This window comes from Phocoena sinus, chromosome 13 (genome assembly GCF_008692025.1).
Source record: "Phocoena sinus isolate mPhoSin1 chromosome 13, mPhoSin1.pri, whole genome shotgun sequence".
Lineage (NCBI taxonomy): Eukaryota > Metazoa > Chordata > Mammalia > Artiodactyla > Phocoenidae > Phocoena > Phocoena sinus.
Genome location: NC_045775.1, coordinates 24,488,706 through 24,513,454, shown reverse-complemented (window position 1 = coordinate 24,513,454; position 24,749 = coordinate 24,488,706). Strand labels below are relative to the sequence as shown.

The 24,749-nt window shown below is 48.5% G+C and overlaps 1 protein-coding gene across 1 annotated transcript in view; it reads left to right on the top strand.

The window, feature by feature from the left end:
* The window catches only part of CAPN13 (calpain 13), a 99,345-nt gene that overhangs the window by 61,634 nt on the left and 12,962 nt on the right, over positions 1-24,749 (top strand). Inside the window, 11 exon segments of the mRNA XM_032652236.1 lie at positions 954-965; positions 3,099-3,301; positions 4,313-4,349; positions 4,675-4,764; positions 8,699-8,712; positions 8,798-8,841; positions 8,939-8,997; positions 10,583-10,651; positions 12,813-12,888; positions 14,463-14,591; positions 15,552-15,607. Coding sequence (XP_032508127.1) covers positions 954-965; positions 3,099-3,301; positions 4,313-4,349; positions 4,675-4,764; positions 8,699-8,712; positions 8,798-8,841; positions 8,939-8,997; positions 10,583-10,651; positions 12,813-12,888; positions 14,463-14,591; positions 15,552-15,607 — 789 coding nt within the window.

Here is a 24,749-nt window from a genome sequence, read left to right as displayed (position 1 = left end):
AGGCAGGGAGAAGACAGGACAGAGAAAAAGAGCAAGGATGGATAAGCTCCATCCTCCCGCAGGCTGGAACTTGCCACCTCCCTTCCAGCTCATTCCTGATCTCCAGATAAGTCTGCCCAGGCAAATCAAATGGCCGGTACGCCTAAGTGGAGCCCAGGATCAGCAGTAGGATAGAACTGAAACCCGTGCCAACTGTGGAAGACAGTACATGGAGGTGGTGGGTATTAATTACAAAGGAAGCAACACAGCTTGCTCTGTTCTCACCTCTGCTACTGAGACTGCAAATTCTCAGTTTCGGAGCCTAGCATATGCTTAGGACTACTGTGACAACTCAACACATTCCATGCAAATACTTTGCAAACCATGAAGTGGCTTAAAAATGGGACTGCATCTTCAGTGCCTCCTTATGCAACATGAACAGACCGAAACATAGATATTTCCACATTCAGACCCACACATACATCCCTACAAACACTGAGGTACAGTGATTGGGAGGAGGGGAATGCTAGAACAAATTCCCACCATGCTTTACAGTGGTCTGATGGAATAACAGTTTCCTTCTCCTTGGAGCTCCAACTCTGGGGAATCTACCTTTGATCCAGGTTCTGTCTTACCTCCAGTTCCCATCACTGTCTCTTTTCCTTCCAATTTTATCATCACTGCTGTGAAGAGTAACCAAGCTGAGATGAGAAAGGGAGAGTCTCCTTTTCTCAGACACCTTCCTCCCACTTCAATTTCCTTTCCCCTTCATGCTCTCTACAGCAGTTGGGTTTCCTTTGTCACAGCTCTGCACAGAGAGTGAGTGATGGTCCCTGTTCACTCCCAGGTGTTCCAGGGAACAGGCTGAAAGTGCAACAAAAAGGAACGCAGGGCCCCGAGCCAGCCTTCTCAGATCGGCTCGCCTTTGGGTTTTAGTTTGGGTTCCTGAACCTGCCTTTCTTCTCTTCCCTCAGATCGACTATCAGGTATGGCCACCGCCCCTGCTGCCGTCTGTCCATATTGTTACGCCTCTTCCAACACCCTTGACCTCAACGTGTCTCTTGCTGTTCTGTGGCTGCCAATTCAGTCTTGCTATGTCCTGTAATAGATACAAGCTTAGAACTTCCGAACAGGTCAACAACGCAGGGAATATTTCAGCTGTCCTTGTCTAAAGCTGGATCCCTTAAGCTGTTCTCTGGTTTGACGTTGCAGAGGGAATGCAACCATGAAACCATCTTCAAGCATTTGGCCCCTGATAGATAAGATTGATGCTGCCCGTTCCTTTTAAGATGAGAGACAGGGCTCACGGGTCCCTGGTGGGGCAGGGGGTAGATCTTTAGCCTCCTCTATTCTTTGTCAGCTCCCAAACCCACCACAACCAGGATGCATGCAATGCAAATGCAAGTTCAAGGCACATCCTCCAACTCTTCTTACAGCCACAGCACCGCCACCACCCTCCCTCCCCACCCTCCCGACCACCCACTACCACCTGCCCCTCCCCACCCCTGGCCAGTAAATATTCTGGCTTGGCATGGGCGAAAGGTGACCAAAATATGGGTAAGGATGGAGAAGGAAAGATGGAGTTTGGGAAACCTAACCTCACAGGCACTCAAACACCTTTAGACGTGAACTCTGTAATGCGGCTGTTGCCCAAGGGGAGGTACATGTGCCAGGACGAGGATGGAAGGGAAGAGGGAGGGAGCAGGATGTAGCCACAGCCAACGGGTGGTGACTGCAGCCTGCTGGCAGGTCCAGGGAAGCTCCTCCGGCCCTTCCAGACGTCCCCCGACAGGGAGACAGAGGCTGCGACAGGTGGTCCTTGAGCACGGGATACACAAAACCCCAGGCAGAAAGCAGACAGCAAGGAGGTCTGCCTGTCACAGCGGCAGCCCAGCCACAGAGCTGGGTTTAGGATCCAACTCTGGTTCTCAGCACAACAGTCATGGAATGAGAACTTCTGGAAGGGCTTCAAGGGAAGCAGTCAGGTGCAAGGAACGAGTCAGGGTTCTAGTTCCCAGACCTGGAGAACGAGGTGAGGACTTGATCGAATAAAAGGTATGAGCTGCATCCCTAGAAATAGAGGGTCAGGTCTTGTGATTGTAGGAGGCTCAAAGCCCACACCCGTCTGTACACAGTGCCTCCCCATGTGCACACGTGTGCATTCACACACACACACACACACACACACACACAACAGTGCTGACTCTGGAGAAGAACTGATCTCATCATTTCTTTTGCCAGAAAGGCCCAAGCAAGTCAGGCTCCAGAGACACTGGGGCTGCTGATAATGTCAGCAGCATCAGTTTGGAGACTCTGCCCAGCGCCCCGTTGCACACAGCAAAAGTAACCTCAGCCGTAGCCCAGCCTGGTTCCCACCCCTTGAAAAGACCCTCTCCCCGTCTCCTTGTTTCCCCCCAAGGCAGAGCTCACAAGCAATCATTTCATGCTGCGTGACCGTTCTAAATGGAATCCCCATCTCAGTTGTGTTGGGGAAAATTTATTTAGTAAGGGATTTTTATCATGTAATATGTATGTGACGTCCAGTAATAGGAACTGCATGATATTTATTGTTTTATCTCCAAGAAAATATTGAAATAAAAGGAAAATGATGAGGGCCTATTATTCTCCAGTGAGAAGGCATTTCAGGGCTTTACTGGAAGGAAGAAATGGAGGGAGCGAAAGGACTCCAGCCCCGCAGTGCTGCAGGGGTCCAAGGAGTGCTTTGCAAAAGGGTCCAGAGAGAAAGGACTCCAAACTCCAATACTGAATTACGTTTTGAATTACTGAATTAATTCAGTATTGAAACAATCTCACTAGTTTTCATGATTTGTCTTTGTATATAAGCAGGGAGATAAACCCAGAAGCCCAGGATGCTGTAAGATTTAATGAGGTAAAACCATGTATCATATTCCCCTCATTCATTGTAGTGTTAGCATCTATATTAAATAACAGTCTGAACTCTATTGCATTTTGAGACTTCGGGTAAGCAATGTCTCCCTTTTCAGGGCCTGTAGTGCTGTTTTGATGGATGGAGAGGGGTCTGGGAGGTAGGGGGTCTCTCCTGGTAGCTGTGGCCCATGCACAGAGGGGATTTCTCACCATCATCACGTCTCTTCCAGTTCCAGCATTTCCGAGAGAGATTGCCGTCCACCTTTTTTTCCAAATTCAGAATTGCTGAGAAGGGCATCATTTCTGAAACCGCATGCAACCTTACAGAGTGTTTCAGCCTGAGCCCTGGGACCTATGCGGCGGTCGCCTCCGCAGGCAGAGAAGCGGTTGAGTTCTTGCTCCAAATCTTCCTAAAGATGCCAGACAGTGACAGGTACAGAACTACTGGGATTCTAAACGTTTTATTCTACTTAATTTTATAAAAACACATTGCACCATCTGTGCAGCAACGCACTCAGTTAGCAGGGGACACAGCACGGCCCCCCCACTCTCAAGAAGCTCAGCACAAAGTGGAGGCGAGAGAGTCTGTGAACCAATACGTAGACCACGAACAGGATGGGGCCATTGCCTGACGGAAGTGCAGGGTCGTGTGGGAGGACAGAGTGGAGGGATTCCCTTCTGGCAAGAGGGACAGAGGAAGGCTTCTTGGGGGACATGGAATATGAGCTAGTCCTTGATGGAAAACCTAGCAGTGTTTCCCAGGGGAAGGCAGTGCAGGTGGAGGAAAAAGACATGAGCAGAAGCAGGGAAGTGGGTGAGCATGGGACTCTTTGGAGAATGAGCGATGTTGTCCATACACGCAGGAAGGTGGTACGCGGCATGCATGGCAATTGTCTGAAATGTGGACAGAATGTGGGGTACATCGGGGAGACGGTGAGAGATGGGCCTGAGTGATAGTCTGATGGTGGAGGCTCTTCACTGCAGTGAAGACCCTGCTGGGCACCTCATGTCTTCTTGGCCCCGAGGCAGACATCACTACAATCGTGGCAGTCTTTACCGTTGAGCATGGACGAGGCCTTCTCAGTCCAGAATGCCAGATGGTCACTGTGCCACCATTCAGAGTTGGAACCTAAGGCAAATCTTACTGGCCATCCTGGCAATGGGGGTTACGATACACATATATCTGGTTGTGAAAGGAACAGTTTACAAAATGATTTGAAGACCGGGGTGGGCCACCCGAAAGACTGGACACGAGGTCAAGATGCTCGTCTGTCTGCTGACTGCCACGGCTGCCCACTTCACAGCTTGCTGTGCTGAGGGCTCTCCACGCGTGTCCTTGGCATAGACGCCCAATGCCTGCAGGGGTGCCTGCCACATGTAAGCGTGAGCCTCCTTTGAATAGTGAGCTGGTCATCCTTGTCACACTGTCCCCCTGATTTTCTAGGAACCTGGACGATAATCCCAACCTCAGACCACTGCAGGTAAGGGTGCGGCAAGGCTTGGTTGGCAGACTTCACTGGGTCCCCTCCCCAAGAGCTTCTGTCTCCTTCCTTCTTGCCTCACCACTGACCAATGAAAGCACAGATACCACAACGGGCTGGTGATGGCTCAAAGGGGCAGGGACGAGGTGAGAAGACCAGGCCTTGAAGGCCAGGCTGGACCCAACCATCTTCCTTCCACAAATTTCCATTTTCCCATTCCCCAAAAAGGTTTGATCCAATTGCTGGATGAAGAAGCCTCTGTCTCAGATCCAGGTGGAAGGTTTTGGGGCCCTCACCGTATCAGACAGGCAGCCTCCTTCCCCAGAAATTTGATGTTGGCTATTCTTCCTTAGATCCAGGCAAGTCGTCCAGAAATGGCTCCCAACGAAGCATTTTCTACAAATACGCTCAGCAGGTACAGTAGTTAGCATGACGGCGAGGGGCCCTACACAGGACAGGTGATGGAGGGGCCAGAGGGAGGGAAACATCTCCCAGGTCTTTATCAGGATAGAGAGAGGAAGATGACTTGATGGGTGGCCGTGTCAGCCTCTTTCCCTGGATGTCCAGAACTGATCTGGAGAGACGGGGCGCCCCACCTGGGTGACATCTGGGGTGAAGTGTAGTTTGGAAAGGAAGGGCCTGATTATAGGGGAGTGAGCTTTTTAAAGCTTTAAACAAGCAATTGGCAATACCCCTTGAAATCTTTCCTTCTCCTGTTCTGCCACCTCCCACCAACGCTGGCATCCCTCTCAGGAGCTGGCCAGCTTCAGAAAGCACCAACAGCCTTCTTCCTGCCAAGCCACCTACGTGCACAGGGGATTTTCCTAATGGTTTAATCAGCCATTATAAAGAACTCCTTGACTTGTCAGGAAAAAACCCAGCTGCCAAGGGCTCTGCACGATGGGCCTTTTACCATTAGTCGTCATGTCGGTGTGGGAAGTGAAAAGTCATATAGGTGATCGAGTGTACCATGCCGACCTCGGGCAGACAGGGGCCAAGGACAGGAAGATGCCAGACATTCAGAAGGCTAACGGGGCATTGGTAACCAGGAGGCAGCCAAAGGGAAGTTATTCAGGTAGCCTGGGCCCAGAGATATAAATAAGCAGAGATGAAGAATGTGGCTGGCATGAGGGTACACGTTATAGGGAACAGCTCAGTATGAACCTCCTTGAAATCAACTCTAGCCCAGGATTCAGGCCCACATCTGGGCTGACTCAGAAAGCACTTCCCTTGATGCAAAACAGGATCTACTATGGTGAATGTCCCCAGTCTGTGAGCTTCTGAAGGCAGGGATGACAACGTATGCATTCCTTGTCCCCAATAACTATCACTGTCCTTGGCACAGAGAAGGTGTTCAATCAATCTGCACTGCATTAAGACAGATTCACTTCCCCAGAGCAGACGCTCTAGCTAAGGTTACTTCCCGTAGGTGATCAGCAGGACCCGGTTAGGATACGTGAGGCCAAGCTTCCTTCAGGGGCAGGTGGCAAAGTCCTCAACATGGTCCATGAACCTGCACCTCTGAAATAAAAAATATAATTTGTCATATGATAAATGGTACAGATTCCCTAATCAGGACTTTTCCAAACAACAACCAAATGTCTTCTCATAGAGGGTAACTGGCAGCCCATATGAGGCCTTTGTAGGAATTAGAATAGAAGAGAGATGGAGCTTTGCGCCAAGGTGCGTGGCTCGAGAGTAGAACCCAGACTGGACTCCAACTTCCTTTCTCCCCTTGGTGGATACCCTTGAGCAGGGCCAACCTGGCATCACTCTGCACAACCTGCAAACTATCCTCAGAGGTTGTGTCCTCAAAAGAAAGTTGAGAGCAAAATATTCGTCCATGTCCTCACTCTGTCCTTTCTCCCAATCTCTTGTACCCCTTTATCAGCCATAGTAGTGGTGGTGGTACCACAACCCAGGGTCCGCCTGTGGGAAAAGGAAGGACACACTCAGCCTTTGGGACAGGCGACATCCATCATCTCTCATTTATTCAATCAGCAAACATGTACAAAAAGGCTAGGATCTTCCAAGGAAAGCGAGGCATCAGTCCTTAGGCATCTTCCATTGAGGTGGTAGAGGCCGACGTGAGATTCTTTGGGCGTTTTGTTCAGGCAACCTTTATCTCCATTCCTAGCCCCATCTCTTCCAACATTCTGGTGTTTACTGGGTGCAGGGACCAGGTCAGGGGCTGTCCCAGCGTGGGGGCTGTGATCCATGCCCCACAGCTGCTTACATTCTCACGTGACTCCATGTAAGTTGGCATTCCTCACCATGACAACTGCTCTTTATAGTGAGGTGCCACGATTCTTTCGAGGAAAAAACTCAGTTGATGGTGGGCACACAGCACCAACTTCCCTGACGTGACCAACCAGTGAGACGTTGGAGGGATGACCTAAGGGCCAATTTCAGATGCTGGCAGGATGTGTTGCACTGGTGACATCACTGGGGGTCATTTTTCCGGCTAAAGGACTCCAGTAAGGACAAACTGTAGGGCTGCTTTTGCTGTGTGTTCTGGGTGGTGAGGCCACCCTGGGGACTGCTTATCTGTTGTCTGTGTGGTACTGGTTCTCAGAAGACCCCAAGGAGGCACCTCCTTCCTCCTCACCTAGTGCCCCTCTACAAAGCCACCTGCTGGGAGCCCTCACTCCAACTCCTCCCACGGAACAGCTTCCCCAGGGTGGTGATGTCCCATCATGCCCTCGGCTTTTTACCAGGCTGGGTGAAAGAAACAGCTGCATGGAGAAGAGCTCTGCTTCTCTGTCAAATCGTCACGGAATCTGCTGCCCATAAAACTGTTGGGGTCAGCGTCCCAAACAGAAAAGTGAAGGCAGTTAACACCTTCAGAAGTTCAGGCCAGGAAAAGTTTCTCTCCCCTCAACCTCAGCTGCTTCCCGTTTTTTATCTGAGGAAAACCATGATGTCTCCCTTTCTGCTTCTGTGGCTGGGAAGACTAATGCTAAGTTATGTGCTCAATTAGAGCAACTTGTCTTAGCCTGGATTCCTGGTGTTTTTATCTCCCCTCGCCACACACACACACACACACACACACACACACACACACACACACACACGCACTCAGTAGTCATGTTTTCTCTCACTTCCTTTCTGGAAGCAGATGGGGGAACACACCTGTAGGGCTGAATTGATTCATTCAACAATACTTCTCCTGAGGGGCTCCCAAGTGCCAGGTATGGTGAGGGGGAAGCAAACACAGCTTTCAGCCCAGTAATGAATAAAGAGAGAAATGCAAGGTAACCCACACCAGGTATCAAATGTCAGGAGTAATCAGCACTACAGATGTTCAGGGAGGGAGTTATCACCAGGGCCTGGAGCAATCAGGAAATGCTTCCTGGGAATCCCCTGGTGGTCCAGTGGTTAGGACTCCATGCTTTCACTGCTGAGGGCGCGGGTTCAATCCCTGGTCAGGGAATTAAGATCCCGCAAGTCATGCCACGCAGCCAAAAAAAAAGAAGGAAGGAGGGAAGGAGGGAAGGAGGGAGGGAGGGAGGGAAGGAAGGAAGGAGGGAGGGATGGAGGGAAGGAGGCAGGGAGGGAGGGATGGAGGGAGGGAGGGAGGGATGGAGGGAAGGAGGGAAGGAGGGAGGGAGGGAGGGAAGGAAGGAAGGAGGGAGGGATGGAGGGAAGGAGGGAGGGATGGAGGGATGGAGGGAAGGAGGGAGGGATGGAGGGAGGGAGGGATGGAGGGAGGGAGGGAAGGAAGGAAGGAGGGAGGGATGGAGGGAGGGAGGGAGGGATGGAGGGAAGGAGGGAGGGAGGGAGGGAAGGAAGGAAGGAGGGAGGGATGGAGGGAAGGAGGCAGGGAGGGATGGAGGGATGGAGGGAAGGAGGGAGGGAGGGAAGGAAGGAAGGAGGGAGGGATGGACGGAAGGAGGGAGGGAGGGAGGGATGGAGGGAGGGAGGGAGGGATGGAGGGAAGGAGGGAGGGAGGGAGGGAAGGAAGGAAGGAGGGAGGGATGGAGGGAAGGAGGGAGGGATGGAGGGAAGGAGGGAGGGATGGAGGGAGGGAGGGAAGGAAGGAGGGAGGGAAGGAGGGAGGGATGGAGGGAGGGAGGGATGGAGGGAGGGAGGGAAGGAAGGAAGGAGGGAGGGATGGAGGGAGGGAGGGAGGGAGGGAAGGAAGGGAGGGAAGGAGAGAGGGAAGGAGGGAGGGAAGGAAGGAAGGAAGGAAGGAAGAGAGGGAGGGAGGGAGGGAGGGAAGGCTTCGTGACAAAGGTGAGATGGGAACTAAGTGCTCAGAAATCCCAGTGCTTTTACAGTCAGGCAGGTGTGCCCCTCTGCTCCTGGGCACCGATGTGATTCCTGCATCCCTTCCTCGTTTGGATCAGGGGCTGGACATTGATCCAGGACTTTGCGCCAAGGTGCATGGCTCGAGAGTAGAACCCAGACTGGACTCCAACTTCTTTTCTCCCCTTGGTGGATACCCTCCGAACCCAGGTTCAGAGCCTTCTCAACCAGGAATTCCTGGAAGGTAAGGAAGGACCTCCTGGCCCCAAACCCATCCCCATGGCCACGCCAGTCCTATGCCCCCTCTCTGACATTTCAGTCCTTCCTGTTCTCCCCCTCAGGACCTCCAGGGGACACATTCTCTTTGGATGAGTGCCGGAGCATTGTGGCTCTGACGGATGTATCCTTTGCAGTCATCCCCCCTCCCCCAGCTCTAAGAGCCTGTCTGCTCCTTGGGCTTCCCCAGGGGTCTATTTAGGACACTGGGGAACACTTTTCTCACCCTCATTATTTTCTTTCTTGGTTCTGAGGGCTCACCGAAGAGCCTGGGCTCCTGGGGATTCTGCACCAACTTGCCCTCCAGAACCGCCACAGCAACGATAACCAAACTTACCACCTATCAGACGTCTACTGCGTGCCAAGAGCTGTACTGACATATATTTTTTTCCTCGTAATTCTTGCAATAACCCCTGTGATATAAGAAGTATTGTCCCATGATCCAATGGAAGAAACAAGGGTTCAGCCCAGATCACACACCTAGTCAGAATTTGTGTCTGGATTTGCAGTGGGAGTTTTCAGCCTCCGAAGCCTATGTTCTAACATTATTCTTCACTGCCTCCTTGTAGCACCAGTGGGAACTATGTTCCTTACACCCCTCTCCTTACCACTGCAGGAGTCCTCGCTATTTAAATTCCTTGCTTAGCAAGCCCCCAGTTCAATAAAGATAACAGCCACCAACCTTGCAGAAGACTCTTCAGTCCGCACGGCACTTAACACCCCATTATTACTATCGTGCTGCACTCGTAGATGAGACTGGGCTGGGACAGTGCACTGACCTGCCCACGTTCCGTGGCCACAAGTGGCAGGGCTGGGACCCAGCCCCGGGTCTCCTGCCTCCCGTCCTGACTTCCACTCTCCCCTGAGCCGTTTCTCCCCTGCCCGCCCCATCTCCCCTCTGGCTCCTCATGGGCGTATCCCCCAGCTGTTGCCTGGCAGCTCTTCCCTCGGGTGTGCACGGTCTCCCTGGGGTGACACGGATCCCCCGGCTCTTTCACTCTTAACAAGGCTCGACTGGGGATGTGAAGCCAGCCATTGTCAAACAAGAGGCCGTCCTGATGAAATCATCCGTCAGGCCCTGTCTCTGCTGGCTGTGGCTTGGAATCACCCAGAGACACTGCTCATGCCTGAGGATGAGTCCAATGGCCCTCGGCAACCCCACATCCTGGGGCAGGCAACCCTAGGGGAGGTCATGTCTGCAGGACCCCTGCAAAGCAGACAGGTCTTTTCTACCCTTCCTGTTGCTCACCCACCAGCTCCCCTCCAGTGCCTCAGAGATCCATTCTTTTCATTAGTTTTCATTAAACCCATCGTATGGAGTGACCAGGGCTGACTTGAATACACAGAACGTGGTCCATCCACTGGCGCACACTTAGCGGGTACACTCACCTCTCATGCTGCCTCTGGAGTTGCAAGGCGCTCTCCTCCCCCCAGCTGCTCCCCACTCCCCCCTGCCAGGGCCCCCACCCCAACTGGTGAAGGCTGTGTTTGGGGCTCGCTCTCTTCCCCTGGGCGCATGTGATGTTGGCTCTCCTTTCTCAGGGCCGCCTTCTCCTTCCAATTGATTGTTTTCCCTGTGAAATAAATCTAAGCCAGCTGGTGTAGGGCCACATCCAGGTGACGCTGGACTGACTGTGCTACTAGTTGGTGGCTGGGGCTGCTCTCTGCTCACTGCACGAAGGACTGCTTGACTCTTAACTGCCCACCAGCTGAAGGTGAACGGACGGCTTGACCAAGAGGAGTTTTCAAGGCTGTGGAGCCGTCTTGTCCACTGCCAGGTACCTGCGTGTTCCCTTTTGACTAGCACTCTTATTCTGTCTGGTTTAGCATATGTTTACAGGGTAGCCCGATCCTACACCAGGGTTGAGGGCTATGAAAGGAGAGGAGACTCACCCCCATCCTCAAGGAGGGCCCCTGTTTTGCTTGGGGATCTGTACCTGCACCACTAGAAGGAACGAGGCAATGCCCGGTCAGGTGGCAGGCTGAGGACCGCTCTAGGAGGCTGGAGGAGAAACGGGTCACAGTGACTGTAGCTAAAACTGCCAGCTAGCACTGCTCTCCTCATTGCTCCCCGGGCCCACTGCAGCATCCCCTACCAGTTCACCTCATCCCCTTCCCCTCCGTCTTCCAGGACATACATCAGAATCACAGTTGTGGTCTGTGGCCTCAGTGTGGCCTCACTGTTGTTCTCAGGACAAAGTTGAAACTCAGGGCTTCCCTGGTGGTGCAGTGCTTGAGAGTCCGCCTGCCAATGCAGGGGACACGGGTTCGTGTCCCAGTCCGGGAAGATCCCACATGCCGCGGAGCGGCTGGGCACGTGAGCCATAGCCACTGAGCCTGCGTGTCCGGAGCCTGTGCTTCGCAACGGGAGAGGCCGCAACAGTGAGAGGCTCGCATATTGCAAAAAAAAAAAAGTCGAAACTCATCAGCTATACGTAAGATCCTCTGAGTTGGGACCCACTTTGGAGTCCAGGAGAAGCCCTTACCCTCATCCCACTGACTCCATCGGACCCCAGCTCTGAGACTCCTTGTTCTTCCGTCCCTGCACTCAGAGCCTACCTGATGCCCACCCAGCCTGCGGGTCCAGCCCCAAAACCCCTTCCCTGAGGGGCCTCTCCTGGGGGCCTTGCCCGCCCCCCCAAGACCCAGCGAGTCCCCCTTCAGCTCCTAACACTTGAACCCACAACAATAAAATAAAAACACTTTCTATTTACATATTATTTATTTATATCACCTAATCCCTGATTGGAATCATTTGGTTTCTCACCAGGCACTGCAATGGCCGACAGTCCTCCCATTAGATTGCAGGGTCCTCCCGGGCAGGGATCCCTCATATTCATCCTTTTTCCCAGGGCCTTCCACAGTGTCCAGCACACAGAAGGCACTCAAGAGTGCTGAACAAATGACCGAACGAATGCGTGACTGAATGAATGAGTCCGTACCTAATTGAAAACACGCTAGGCCTCTGAACTCACAAAAGCCAACTAAGGCCAGAAAAAAGTTGTCAAGCCGCTATTTCCCAGTAATCGGCTCCCACGAGCTGCCTCAGCTGCACACCTGCTTGGGAGTATTTTGCTTTAAAACAGCTCCTGGGCAGCAGCTGAGCATAGGCCAACGTTAGGAGTCCCGGGTTCAGTCCTTCGGTGCCTGCCTGCTCCATTCAAGGCAAGTTACTCACCCCACTGTGTCCTCACCTGGGAAGCAGGAGGAGCCTGAGGGTTCGAGTGAGAATTAGGGGGAGGGAGAAAAGTCTCTGGCAAACGGAGAGCCGCCCTGTACAAAATCGGGGCGTTCAGGTGACTCCACACCACGGCCGTGCTTGGTCCCAGGCGCAGTTCTCACGTACCTTCAGTGCTGCCTACACAGCACTCACTATCGTGCAAGGCACGCTCCTAAACGCTTTATAAAGATGTGCTCATTTACTCCTTGCAACGAACCTATGAGGTAGGTACTGTAATTGGCCCTGTGCTACAGAGGGGGAAACTGAGGCCTAGAAAGGTTAGGTCACTTGACCCAGGTTACACAGCTGGTAATAGTCAAGCTAGGATTTATACTCAGCGATTTGGTTGTAATGTCTGTGCTATTAACCCCACCCTAGGCAACCTCTAGAGAGCTCTCTACCTCCCTGGAAGGCAGGAAGCCTCCCGGGCGGCAGGAGCCCAGTCTAGGAGGTGAGGAAGAGGAAGGAGAGCAGGTCGGGGGAGCGGGGGGAAGGTGCGGGCCTGGGAGAGGGACCCCAAGCAGAGCCCATTCCCCAGCCCCGGCCTCAGCCATGCACCCTGCCGACCTCTGAGCTGGGCCCACCCGTGTTTTAGTGAAGCAGCCTCCAGGGCTGGGAACGAGATTTATCGGGACCTCCCTCTACCCAGGTACTCAGGACATCCTCTCCCAGGTGGACACTGGGCTCACACGGGCTTCTTGCTTTTTCTCCCATATCAGAGTGTTTCCCAAAACTCCTGGAAGAACTCTGGAGTTTTCCCGAGCTCGGATTTGTGGAAGGCCATAAAGGACACAGGTAAAGCCGGCGACCCTTTGAGCCGTGATGACGTGTGTGTGTGTGTGTGTGTGTGTGTGTGTGTGTGTGTGTGTTGCCCTCGTCCCCAGCATGCTATAGGCAAGGCTGGTAGAGAGGTGCCGGGCATGGCGGGGAGAGAGCAGAGCACACAGTTTGTGCCCTCCCCTGCTTTACACTGGGTCTGTGAGCTTCCTGGCTCCGGACGCAGACTCCACCCTCCCCCACCTGAGTTCTCGCCTGCCAGTTAATTCTCCTGATTGCCTTCTCTCCCCAGCACAGCTCTAATTGTGTAGAAATGACCCCGCATGGTTGGTCCCCTACCAGAAATCTAGCTTGCCTTGAAGATGCTTCCATCTCGGCATCCGGGCCATCAGGGTTAAATACCCACAGGTGGGCTGATGCGCTCTCTTTACAGAGGGTCTGGGGCTAAGTGAAATCAAATGGCCTCTGTCTGCTTCAAGGAGGCAAGAGCTTTCAGTCCTGGGAGAATGATAATAACGGCGCAGGGCGCAGATGCTTCATATTTCAGCAACAACTTGCGCTCACGTCACCTCATTTGATTGTCTCAACAGCTCTGGGACTTGGGAAGGACAGGAATCGTTATCCTCACTGTACCCATGGGGGAAATGGCTCACAAAAAGGTTAGGTCAGGAAACTGCCACCTTCCTGAATACAATATAAAATCAGGCTCCAACAGGTCCCCTCCTGGAAGGGCAGCCTCCACGGGTCTCCGTCCCGGGGGCTCTCAGCCTGTTGAGCGGGTAGAAACCTGAGCTGCTGCCCGCACCCCGCCTCAGCCTCTATCCTCGCCTTACTTTTCACAGCCGAGGGCTGTGGTTCTCACACTTGAGCCTGAGTCAGGACCCCTGGGGGCTTGTGAAAGTGCAGATTGGTGAGCCTCACCACCTGCCCAAAGTTTCTGCTTCAGGGGGACTGGGGTGGGGCTCAAGAATTTGTACTTCTGACAAGTTCCCTAGTGAAGCCAAAGCTCCAGGTCTGGGGAATCACACTCTGAGAACCACTGAATGGCCAGTGAAAGACGAAACCTTTAAAGGAGAACCTCACTAATGACTCCAGAATAATAAAAGGGAGAAAGAGAATAGTTGGAATTTGGCCGAAAAGCTGGCAGGGGCCAGTCCGGTAACTGAAAGGGGCAACAGAGCTGATGTGATCTGAGGGGGCAGTTTGAGAACATGCAAGCTGCAGAGGCATGCCCTAGCTAAAGGCATTCAAATTCACATTTTATGAGCTCTGCAGGAGAAACCGAACATGTCTCTGGCTGTATGGGGCCCACAGGCCACCAGGCTTGTCCCCTTGATGGATGGTTTGGTTTACAGTGTTCTGATGGCTCACCGGGGTGCACAGGCCCCCCTGATTTTCAGTCTGCCATTGTGGTTCTGTGGTCAGTGCCCCCCTGGAGCTCACAACTAGACCTGCACAATCACAGGACTCGAAGAGGGCGAGGGAGCTCTCTCCCGTCCACCTGAGGCCACCACCTGAGCTCTCCGCTCTGAGGACAGGACCACCCCAACTCCTGACCTCCTCCCTGCTCACTGGCTCCCCCTGTGTCCCAGACTTCCTTGCAGGGATCTCCATCACCAATAAGCGGCTGGATCTCATGAGACTCCGCTATAGTGACAGCACAGGCAGGGTCAGCTTCCCCAGCCTGGTCTGCGTCCTGATGCGGCTTGAAGCCATGACAAGTGTCATCCTGGGGCCATCCTGGAGACCTTCACAAAGAACACAGGAGGGGACCAGGAATGCGCTCCAGCCCCAGGCCTGGGCTCGTCCCAAGGGACAGAGCCAACGTTAGCCTGTGTGATGGTGTAGTTGCCTGGAGTCCCCAACCTCCCTTCTGCACCCTTTTCTCCCCAGGACATTCCCCCACCCCAGATGGCTCATTTCCTCATCACCCTACTAGCGCATCTCTCAGGAACCAGGTTAAATCGCTGCGGCCCCTCTCCAGATTGTGTTTATGGTTTAAACCTACTCTTTAGCCATGCAACGAAGGGTTTGATCCCTGCTGAAGGATTGCACACACAGCGAGTAGGTGGGAGCAGTAGGTCCCCCCCGACCAAGGCCTCAGAAATCCAGCTGTGTAGGCCAGAGGTTTTGACACTTTTTAGCAGCACACCCCTTTGTTTTAAATGACATTTCACATGAAACCCCAAGCCACAATATAGCTCTAAATGGAGCTGTTGTGGTTGAGGTCGAAGTGGGATCTGGCCTACGCTCACATCCTTGCACCGCCCCTGCCATGTGGCACTAACCCCACAGCTCTGAGGCAGGCGATTAACAAGGTGGAGAGAGCAGAACGCTGGGAGGGTAAAGGAGAAGCCAGAGGTACAGTCTTGCTCCAGAGAATTCGCAGCTGGACAAGGGAGGTGCCCCGAGATACCTGCTAAAACAAGCCCCGCATCCCCACAGCCGAGTGTGGAGAGTACAAAGTGTAAGGAAGCTGCAGCGGGCAGGGGCGTGTGGGGCAGAGCAGTCAGGGGGCTGTTTTGAGGGCTGAGCCTGAGCCACGGGTGTAGAGTTTGACTAGAAAGAGAAATGGAGGGGAGGCCGAGCACACTCCAGGCCTTCACACAGAATCACCACGTTGGCTTTCATCACACGTGGGCCCAGGCCTGTCCTGATTCTTCTCCTCCTCTTTACCCTAGAAGCGTTCCAGAACCTCTCCAAGGACGGAAAAGGACTCTACCTGAGAGAAATGGAGGTGAGGTACCTTCCCCTCACAGAGACAGGGCACAACCCCAGGCTACCTCCCCTCACCTGATTCCAGGGGGCATTTCTCTCCCTGAGGTTATTGAACAGTCTGTCAAAGGCCCGCCAAGCTGCCGGCCCCCTGCCTCCAATTACTGCCTTTATATATTGCTGGCTGCCAAGGCTGCTTTAGGATCCTGGCAGACAGATTTTATTTCTTCCAATAGCTTAATAAAGCAGAGGATTGTGTGGAAGTCATAAATCCAGGAGGGAACTAAGGAACACCTGCGGAGCTCGCTGTTTTTTTTAATTTATTTATTTTATTTATTTATTTTTGGCTGCGTTGGGTCTTCGTTGTGGCGCGCTGGCTTCTCACTGCGGTGGCTTCTCATGCTGCAGAGCACGGGCTGTAGGCACGCGGGCTCGGTAGTTGTGGCTTGCGGGCTCTAGAGCGCAGGCTCAGTAGTTGTGGCGCACGGGCTTAGTTGCTCCGCAACATGCAGGATCTTCCTGGATCAGGGCTTGAACCCGTGTCCCCTGCATTGGCAGGTGGATTCCTAACCACTGTGCCACCAGGGAAGCCCCATGAGCTCACTGTACATTAAACTTACTCCCAGTGAGTTTTTAGAAAGAGCCTCCTGACCCAGCCAGCTGGTTGACCTCAGCTGTCCCTCTCAGTGCCCGGCTATTCAGGGAGCAGCGGAAGATATGCTGTAATAGAGGGCCGAGGCCTCCTGCTTGGGTTGGAATTAGCTGGAAAAGGTTGATGAGACTAGACTGAGATCTTTCAAGGGAAGAGGGTACCATTTGCCCTGCTCTGTGTTAAGCTAACTAGTTTAAAGTTGTGTTGTAACGAGGATGCTTATTTCTCACTGGATGAACCTGGTGATGTACAACTGAAGCCAGGAGGAGAGCAGACCCCAGAGCCCAGATAAGACGACATAGCTTTAGAATCATTTCCTCCCAGGGGCACAACGCATCTTCCCCTCCAGGAACTGCACACAAGACTCTCTCCCTGGGGGCAGCCTCCCCAGAGATTACAGAGCCCTTTTCTATGTGAGCCAAGGCTCAGCTGCTTGGCCCATGAGTTTCAAGGTCAATGCTGCAGATTTCATCCAAGTCATGTAGAACAGGGGGCATCCATGAAAGAGTGTGGCCTGGAGGTTATGAGGGAGGGATTTAGAATTCTTTTTAAATTTTCTTTTTATTGAGATATAATTGACATTTAACACTGTGTTCATTTTAGGCGTACAACATAATGCTTTGATGTATGTATGTATTGTGAAACAATTACCATGATAAGTTTGGTTATCACCTCACATAGTTACAATTTTTTTTCTTGTGATGAGAACTTTTACAATCTACTCTCTTAGCATCTTGCAAATCTAGAACACAGTATAGTCACCGTGCTGTATGTTAACCGCCCCTAGACCTCTGTATCTTATAACTGAAGGTTTGCACCTTTGGACCACCTTCACCCATTTTGACCAACCCCCTTACCTCCCACCAGTGGCAAGCACTTTGTTCTCTGTATCTATGAATTCAGTTGTGCTTTTTTTAATTAGATTCCACATGTAAGTGAAATCATACAGTATTTCTCTCTCTGACTTATTTCACTTAGCATAATACCCTCAAGGTTCATCCATGTTGTCACTAATGGCAGGGCTTTCTTCTTCTTTATGGCTGAATAATATTCTGTTGTATGTATATATGTATACCACATTTTCTTTATCCATTCGTCTATTGATGGACATGTATCAGTAGGTTGTTTCTGTGTCTTGGCTACTGTAAATAATGTGGCAATGAACAGGAAGGTGTCTGTATCTTTCCGAGTTAGTGTTTTTATTTTCTTTGGATAAATACCCAGAAGTAGAATTGTTGGATCATATGATAGTTCTATTATTAATTTTTTTTCAATTAAGTGACCGTTTATTGAATAACACCTATATGAGAGACACTGTGCTGGGCTCCAGGGATACAGAGATAAATGAAATTCGCGTGGTTTCTGCCCTCAGTTCCTCTCTGTCTAGTGGGAGAGGTAGTTCTGTAATAGGAAACTACACTCTAATATACAAGATGCAATGAAAGAGGCTTGGGTGCTGTACGGACACTAAGGGGTGTCCAGATGAGTTCAGCTTTGGATATGGTGATGTGCTTGTGGGACACCCATATGGAGATCTCCCATAGACAGCTGAACATACAGGTCTTTAGGGAAATCAAACTCGGTCATTGCCCTGGAGGGTCTTGCTATGGAGTGAAAGAGACAGAAATGTAAATACTGAATATAATAGATCAATTGCAATACTCTGTAGTGAAAGCTAACACAGAAGTTTGCACAAAGATGATGGTACAACTAAGTTGGCCTGGAAGTTGTGATGTCTCTCTAGGAGACAGCCTAGGAGCTGAGTCTTCAATGATTAGGAGTTGCTGTCCGGTGTTGTGGGCTCTTGATGAGGTCATCGTTCACATGGAGTACTTTGGATGGACTGAGCGAGACTTCAAGGTAGAGGGACATCACCAGCTGGGCAGTCAGCGGACAGTGTGCAGGCAGCTGGTCACGGAGGCCCTCCTCTGAGGGCAAGACCCACAGCTCACAGTCTTCCTTGACACAAGTAAAAGGTGGCATGCTGTGCCCACTCCAGTGGTGGGTGTGTCCGATGGTACTAAGAGTTGGTTTGGTGTCCTCTGGAGAGCAGACACCCAGAGCCTATTACAGATTTTTTAAGGAAACTCCATACAGTTTGCCATAGTGGCTGCACCAATTTACATTCCCACCAACAGTGCACAAAGGTTCCCTTTCTCCACCTCCTCACCAACACTTGTCTTTTTGATGATACTCATTCTACCGGGTGTGAGGTGACACTTCATTGGGGTTTTGATTTGCCTTTCCCTGATGATTAGTGATGTTGAGCACCTTTTCATGTGCCTGTTGGCCATCTGTATGTCTTCTTTGGGAAAACGTCTATTCAGATCCTCTGCCCATTTTTAAATCAGATTGGGATTTTTTTCTATTGAGTCATATGAGTTCTTTATATATTTTGGATATTAACCCCTTATCAGATATCTTTATTTCCTTCAGTGTTTCATTCTTTTCCCAACCTTGCCCTTTGCCCTTACTGTCTGCCCAGCCCTGGGTTAGTCACCTCATTCTTGATCCTTCATGTCTTGGCCCCACTGGGTTTCCATATTATTTATTCGTGTAAACCACTTCCCCAATCATAACATTCAAAACACTGTTTTGTTGCTGTGGCTCACTCCTTCCTTTTTTTTTTTTTGTAGAGCCTTATTGAAATATAATTCACATAGCATACAGTTTACCCATTTAAGGTATACAGCTCAGTGGTTTTCAGCATAGTCACAGAGCTTGGCAACCATCACTACAATGTAAGTTTAGAACATTTTTCGTCACCACAAAAAGAAACTCCATGCTCATTAGCAGTCAAGTCCTATTTTTGCCTCATCCCTTTAGTCCTAGGTGACCACTAATGTACTTCTGAATCTATAGATTTGCCTATTCTGGACATTTTATATCATTGGAATCATGCAATAGGTGGTCTTTTGTGACTGACTTCTTTCACTTAACATAATATTTTCAGGGTTCATCCAGGTGGTAGCATGAATTAGTACTTCATTCCTTTTTAGTGCCAAATAATATTTTCATCTTGTAGGTATACCGTATTTTATTCATCCATCATCAGTTGACGGGCACTTAGGTAGATTCTACTTTTTGACTATTGTAGCTAATCCTGCTATGAATGTTCGTGCAGAAGTTTTTGCGTGGATGCATGTTTTCATTTCATTTGTATACTTAGAAATGGAATTGCTGGATCATGTGGTAACTTGATGTATAACATTTTGAGCAACCGTCAAACTGTCTTCCAAAGCAGCTACACCGCTTTACATTCCTACCAGCAGTAAATGAGAGTTCCAATTTCTCCACATTATCGGCAACACTTTTTTTATTAAAGTATACTTGATTTACGATACTGTGTTAGTTTCAGGTGTACAGCATAGTGATTCAGTATTTTTGCAGATTATATTCCATTAGAGGTTATTACAAGATAATGGGTATAAATCCTTGTACTATACAGTGTATCCTTGTTGCCTATCTATTTTGTATATAGTAGTTTTTACCTGTTAATCCCATACCCCTAATTTGTCCCTCCCCACTTCCCGCTTCCCTTTGGTAAGCACAAGTTTGTAACCACAGACTCTATGTCTGTGAGTCTGTTTCTGTTTTGCATATACATACATTTATATTATTTTTTAGATTTCACATATAAGCAATATCATATAGTGTTTGTCTTTCTCTGTCTGACTTATTTCACTAAGCATAATATTCTCTAGGTCCATCCACATGGCTTCAAATGGCAGAATTTCCTTCTTTTTTATGGCTGAGTAATATTCCATTGTATCTATACCACACCTTCTTAAGCCAGTCATCTGCTCATGGGCACTTAGATTGCTTCCATGTCTCAGCTATTGTAAATAGTGCTGCTATGAACATTGTAGTGCATGAATCTTTTTGAGTTAGTTTTAATTTTTTCTGGATATATACCCAGGAGTGGAATTTCTAGAGCATATGGTAGTTCTATCTTCAGTTTTTTGAGGAACCTCCATACTGTTCTCCATAGTGGCTGTACCAATTTACATTCCCACCAACAGTGTATAAGGGTTCCCTTTTCTCCACACCCTCTCCAACATTTGTTATTTGTAGACTTTTTGATGACAGCCATTATGACAGGTGTGAGGTGATACCTCATTGTGGTTTTGATTTGCATTTCTCTAATAATTAGCAATGTTGAGTGGCTTTTCATGTGCCTATTTGTCATCTGTATGTCTTGTTTAGAAAAATGTCTATTGAAGTCTTCTGCCTATTTTTTATATTGAGTTGTATGAGCTGTTTGTATATTTTGGATATTAACCACTTGTCATTCGCATCATTTGCAAATATTTTTTCCATTCCATAGGTTATCTTTTCATTTCCTTTGCTATGCAAACGTATTTATTTTTGCTTTTATTTATTTTACCTTAGGAGACTGATCCAAGAAAATATTCCTATGATTTATGTAAAAGAGTATTCTGGCTATGTTCTCTTCTCAGAGTTTTATGTGAGTGAATGTTCTAACCTCATTGTTTTACATGTGGCTGTCCAGTTTTCCCAGTGCTAGTTGTTGAAGAGCCTGTCTTTTCTCCATTGTATATTCTTGCCTCCTTTGTCATAGGTTAATTTACCATAGGTATGTGGGTTTATTTCTGGGCTCTCTCTTCCGTTCCATTGATCTATGTGTCTGTTTTTGTGCCAATAACATGCTGCTTCGATTATTGTAGCTTTGTAGTACTGTCTAAAGTCTGGAAGGGTTATACCTCCAGGTTTATTCTTTTTTCTCGGGATTGCTTTAGCAATTTGGGGTCTTTTGTGGTTCCATATAAATTTTAGGATTATTTGTTCTACTTCTGTAAAAAATGTTCTGGGTAGTTTGATAGGGATTGCATTAAATCTGTAGATTGCTTTGGGTAGTGTGGTCATTTAAATAATATTAATTCTTCTAATACAAGAGCATGGGATATCTTTCCATTTCTTTAAATCATCTTCAATTTCCTTCATCTCGCCAACACTTTTCATTGTCTTTTTTATTATAGCCGTCCTAGAGGGTATGACGTTATATCTCATTGTGGTTTTGATTTGCAGTTCCCTGATAGCTCATGATGTTGAGTACTTTTTTGTTGTTTATCGGCCATTTGTATATCTTCTTTGGAGAAATGTCTGTTCAAATCCTTTGTCTGTTTTTAAAACTGGGTTATTTATCATTTTGTTGCTGAGTTGTAAGAGTTCTTTATATATATATTCTAGTTACCAGTCCCTTATCATCTATGTGATTTGCAAAAATTTTCTCCCATTCTGCAGGTTGTCTTAAGTTTCTTGATGATATCATTTTCAGTGTTTTTAATTTCGATGAAATCCAGCTTATCTATTTTTTCTTTTGTCACACTTTTGGTATTGTATCTAAGAAATCATTGTCTAACCCAAGATCATGAATATTTACTCCTATGTTTTTCTCCTAAGAGTTTTATAGTTTAGCTCTTACATTTAGGTCTCTGATCCATTCTGAGGTAATTTTTGTATATGGTGTGATGTAGGGGGTCCAACTTCATTCTTTTCCTGTATATCCAGTTGTCCCAGCACCATTTATTAAAGAGACTATTATTTGCCCCATTTTATTGTTTTGGCACCCTTTCCAAAAACCAGTTTATCATAATGTAAGGATTTATTCCTGAACTTTAAATTCTATCCCATTATCTTAATGTCTATCCTTTTGACAGTACCACACTCTGTTGATTACTATAGTTTTGTAGTATGTTTTGAAATCAGGAAATGTGAGTCTTCCAACTTGGTTTTCTTTCTCAAGATTGTTTTGGTGACTGAGTTCCTTGCATTTACATATGAATTTTAGGGTCAGCTTGACAAACTCTGCAGAAAATAAAGGCAGCTGGGATTTTTATGGCAATCACATAAATCTGTAGATCAATTTGGGGAGTATTGCCATCTTCACAACATAACATTTTCTGATCCATGAACATGAGATGTCTCTCCATTATTTTTAGATCTTGTTTAGTTTCTTTCAACAACATTTTGTGGTTTTCAGTGTAGAAGTCCTGCACTTCCTTTGTTAAATTTACTCCTAAGCATTTTATTCAATTTGATGCTATTATACATAATTTCACTCTTAGCTTACTCATTGCTAATGTATAGAAGTAAAATTGATTTTTGTATGTTCGGCCACCTTTCTGAACTTATTTCTTAGTTCTAATAGTTTTTTAGGGGATTCCTTAGGTTTTATGTATATAAAATCATGTCATCTGCAAATGGAGATAGTTTTATTTTCTCCATTCCAATCTGGATGACTTTTATTTACTTTTCTTGTCTAACTGTCCTGGCTAGAACTTCTAATACAATGCTGAGTAGAGGTGGAGAAAGCAGACATTCTTGTGTTCCTGATCTTGGGAGAGAACTCCCAAGTCTTTCACCGATAAGTATATGTTAGCTGTGGGTTTTGTTTTTTTGTTTTGGCTGCACCACACAGCATGTGGGGTCTTAGTTCCCTGACCAGGGATGGAACCTGCACCTCCTGCAGTTGAAGTGCAGAGTCTTAACCACTGGACCGCCAGGGAAGTCCCGCTCTGGGGTTTTTGTAGATACCATTTGTCAAGTTGAGGAAGTTCCCCTGTATTTGTAGTTTGCTAAATCAGCATGCTTTTAATTACTGTCTTGATGTCTGTATTCCCTGCTACGCTGTAAGCCTAGGTATGTCTTATTTGTTGCTATCTCCTTAGCACGTGGAGAAACCACTCAGTAACGATTTCCAAAATGACTGAAAGAAATTGTCCTTTCAGCTTTGTGTCTTCCTTTGTTTTGTTCTCATCCCAACTTCTGTAAATGGGGTGTAAACATTGTTAAAATTGTCAACATTGTCTTAAACCCACATCTTCCTGCTATTTCAGCTATTTCTATTTTCTTGCCCATTGGGATTACTGGAGAGCAGATAGTTAACATTATCTTGTTATAGTCTCCAATACATCATGACCTATATTCTTTTATAAAGGCTATCGTCTAACCCATTGATCCTCTCACTCTTTTGAAATCTGCTTTCCTAAGTCTCAGGAACATTTCAACTCTGGCCAACATTCCCTTACCCTGCTATTACAAAGTCAAAGTTACTTTCTTCCAGGATTCCCATCACTCCCGGGTTCACTGTTGGCCAACACTCAATCCAGAGGCGGATTCCCTCACCTTGCTCATTTGGTCCTCCGTGCCAGGAAGCAGTCACGGGAACTAGGGAAGGCCTTATCAGATGAGCTATGTGAGCTTCTCCCCAGAGACTTGGGGTTGCTGAAGCTCCTCTCCAGTCTACCCATTCTGGGCTGCTTCCTACAAACTGTGTACAAGAAGCTTCTACCTGCCCTTGGACTCACCAGGAAAGCTGGGGTGTACTCCCATTGTGAGAACATTTCTGTTCCTCTCTCTCATCTTCATCCCATCTGCTCTCCTCTAACTTAGTAAACTACGATATTAAAACCGACCGGACAACTCCTCTTCCTCCCCTCTCATCATATCTGTTTCTTTTGAACAAAGCACACACTTCGGTTGTCACACTGGGGGCCATGTTTATGTTAAAATTATTTTAAAATATTGAATTCTTACTTTAAGGAATGCTAATACTCTGTGCTTTGGTGTGTGGTCCTTGGACATTTGAGGCTATGTTGATCTTAACTGATTTCAGAGTCTAGAGGTTTCGTACACTGCAAGTCACACCCTGCTGAGAGTTTGTCTAGCTGATGTCATCTACATTCACGTTGATCTACTGTCAATATGGCAGTAAAGTGCCTTATTCTAACAAAGTTAGCGTTTAGAACAGTTTCCCACTAGGCATAAATAAAGTGTCTGGAGGAAGGGGCCACCTCCTCCTACTCTGCATGAGGGTGAAATATGGGCAGCGGTGGCCCTGTTTCTGCTGATTTACCAACAGCAGTTTTCACAAGAGTGAGTCTGCTTCTATCCTAATAAATCCATCTCTCCAGCCTTCAGACCAAAGAAATTCTTTCTGAGAGCTGAGAGTCTGGATTTGCCTCTGGTGTTAGGAAAACTCCCCACCTCCTTTGGCAAACATACACCTGGTGATTACCAGGCACCTTTCACCCCTAGGGTGTGCAGCTTTCCAGAGCTAGCTTTTAAAGAGAAATGTATCCAACTAGGACAATAACATGAAAACTCCAAGGACATAAACGAAGATGGAGAAATAGTTGGAATCCAGGAAACGGGAGGTCCAGCACTATATCCTTCACTCACTACGGAAGTCCAAAGGCCAGAGCTGCAGAGCTGAACGAGAGAGCCAGAAGCCCAGCAGGGAGCAGGAAAAGCGACCTATGGGAAAAACGGAACCAGTAGTTTTAGCTAATTGCTTAATCATGGGAAAAATAGTGTTCCAAAGGATTTTGAATTTCTGCTGGGGGTTAGAAGAATTATTAGGATAACGACATAGACCAAGCAGATTTTTAAAAAATTAATTAATTTATTTTTGGCTGTGTTGGGTCTTCGTTTCTGTGCCAGGGCTTTCTCCAGTTGCGGAGGGCGGGGGCCACTCTTCATCGCGGTG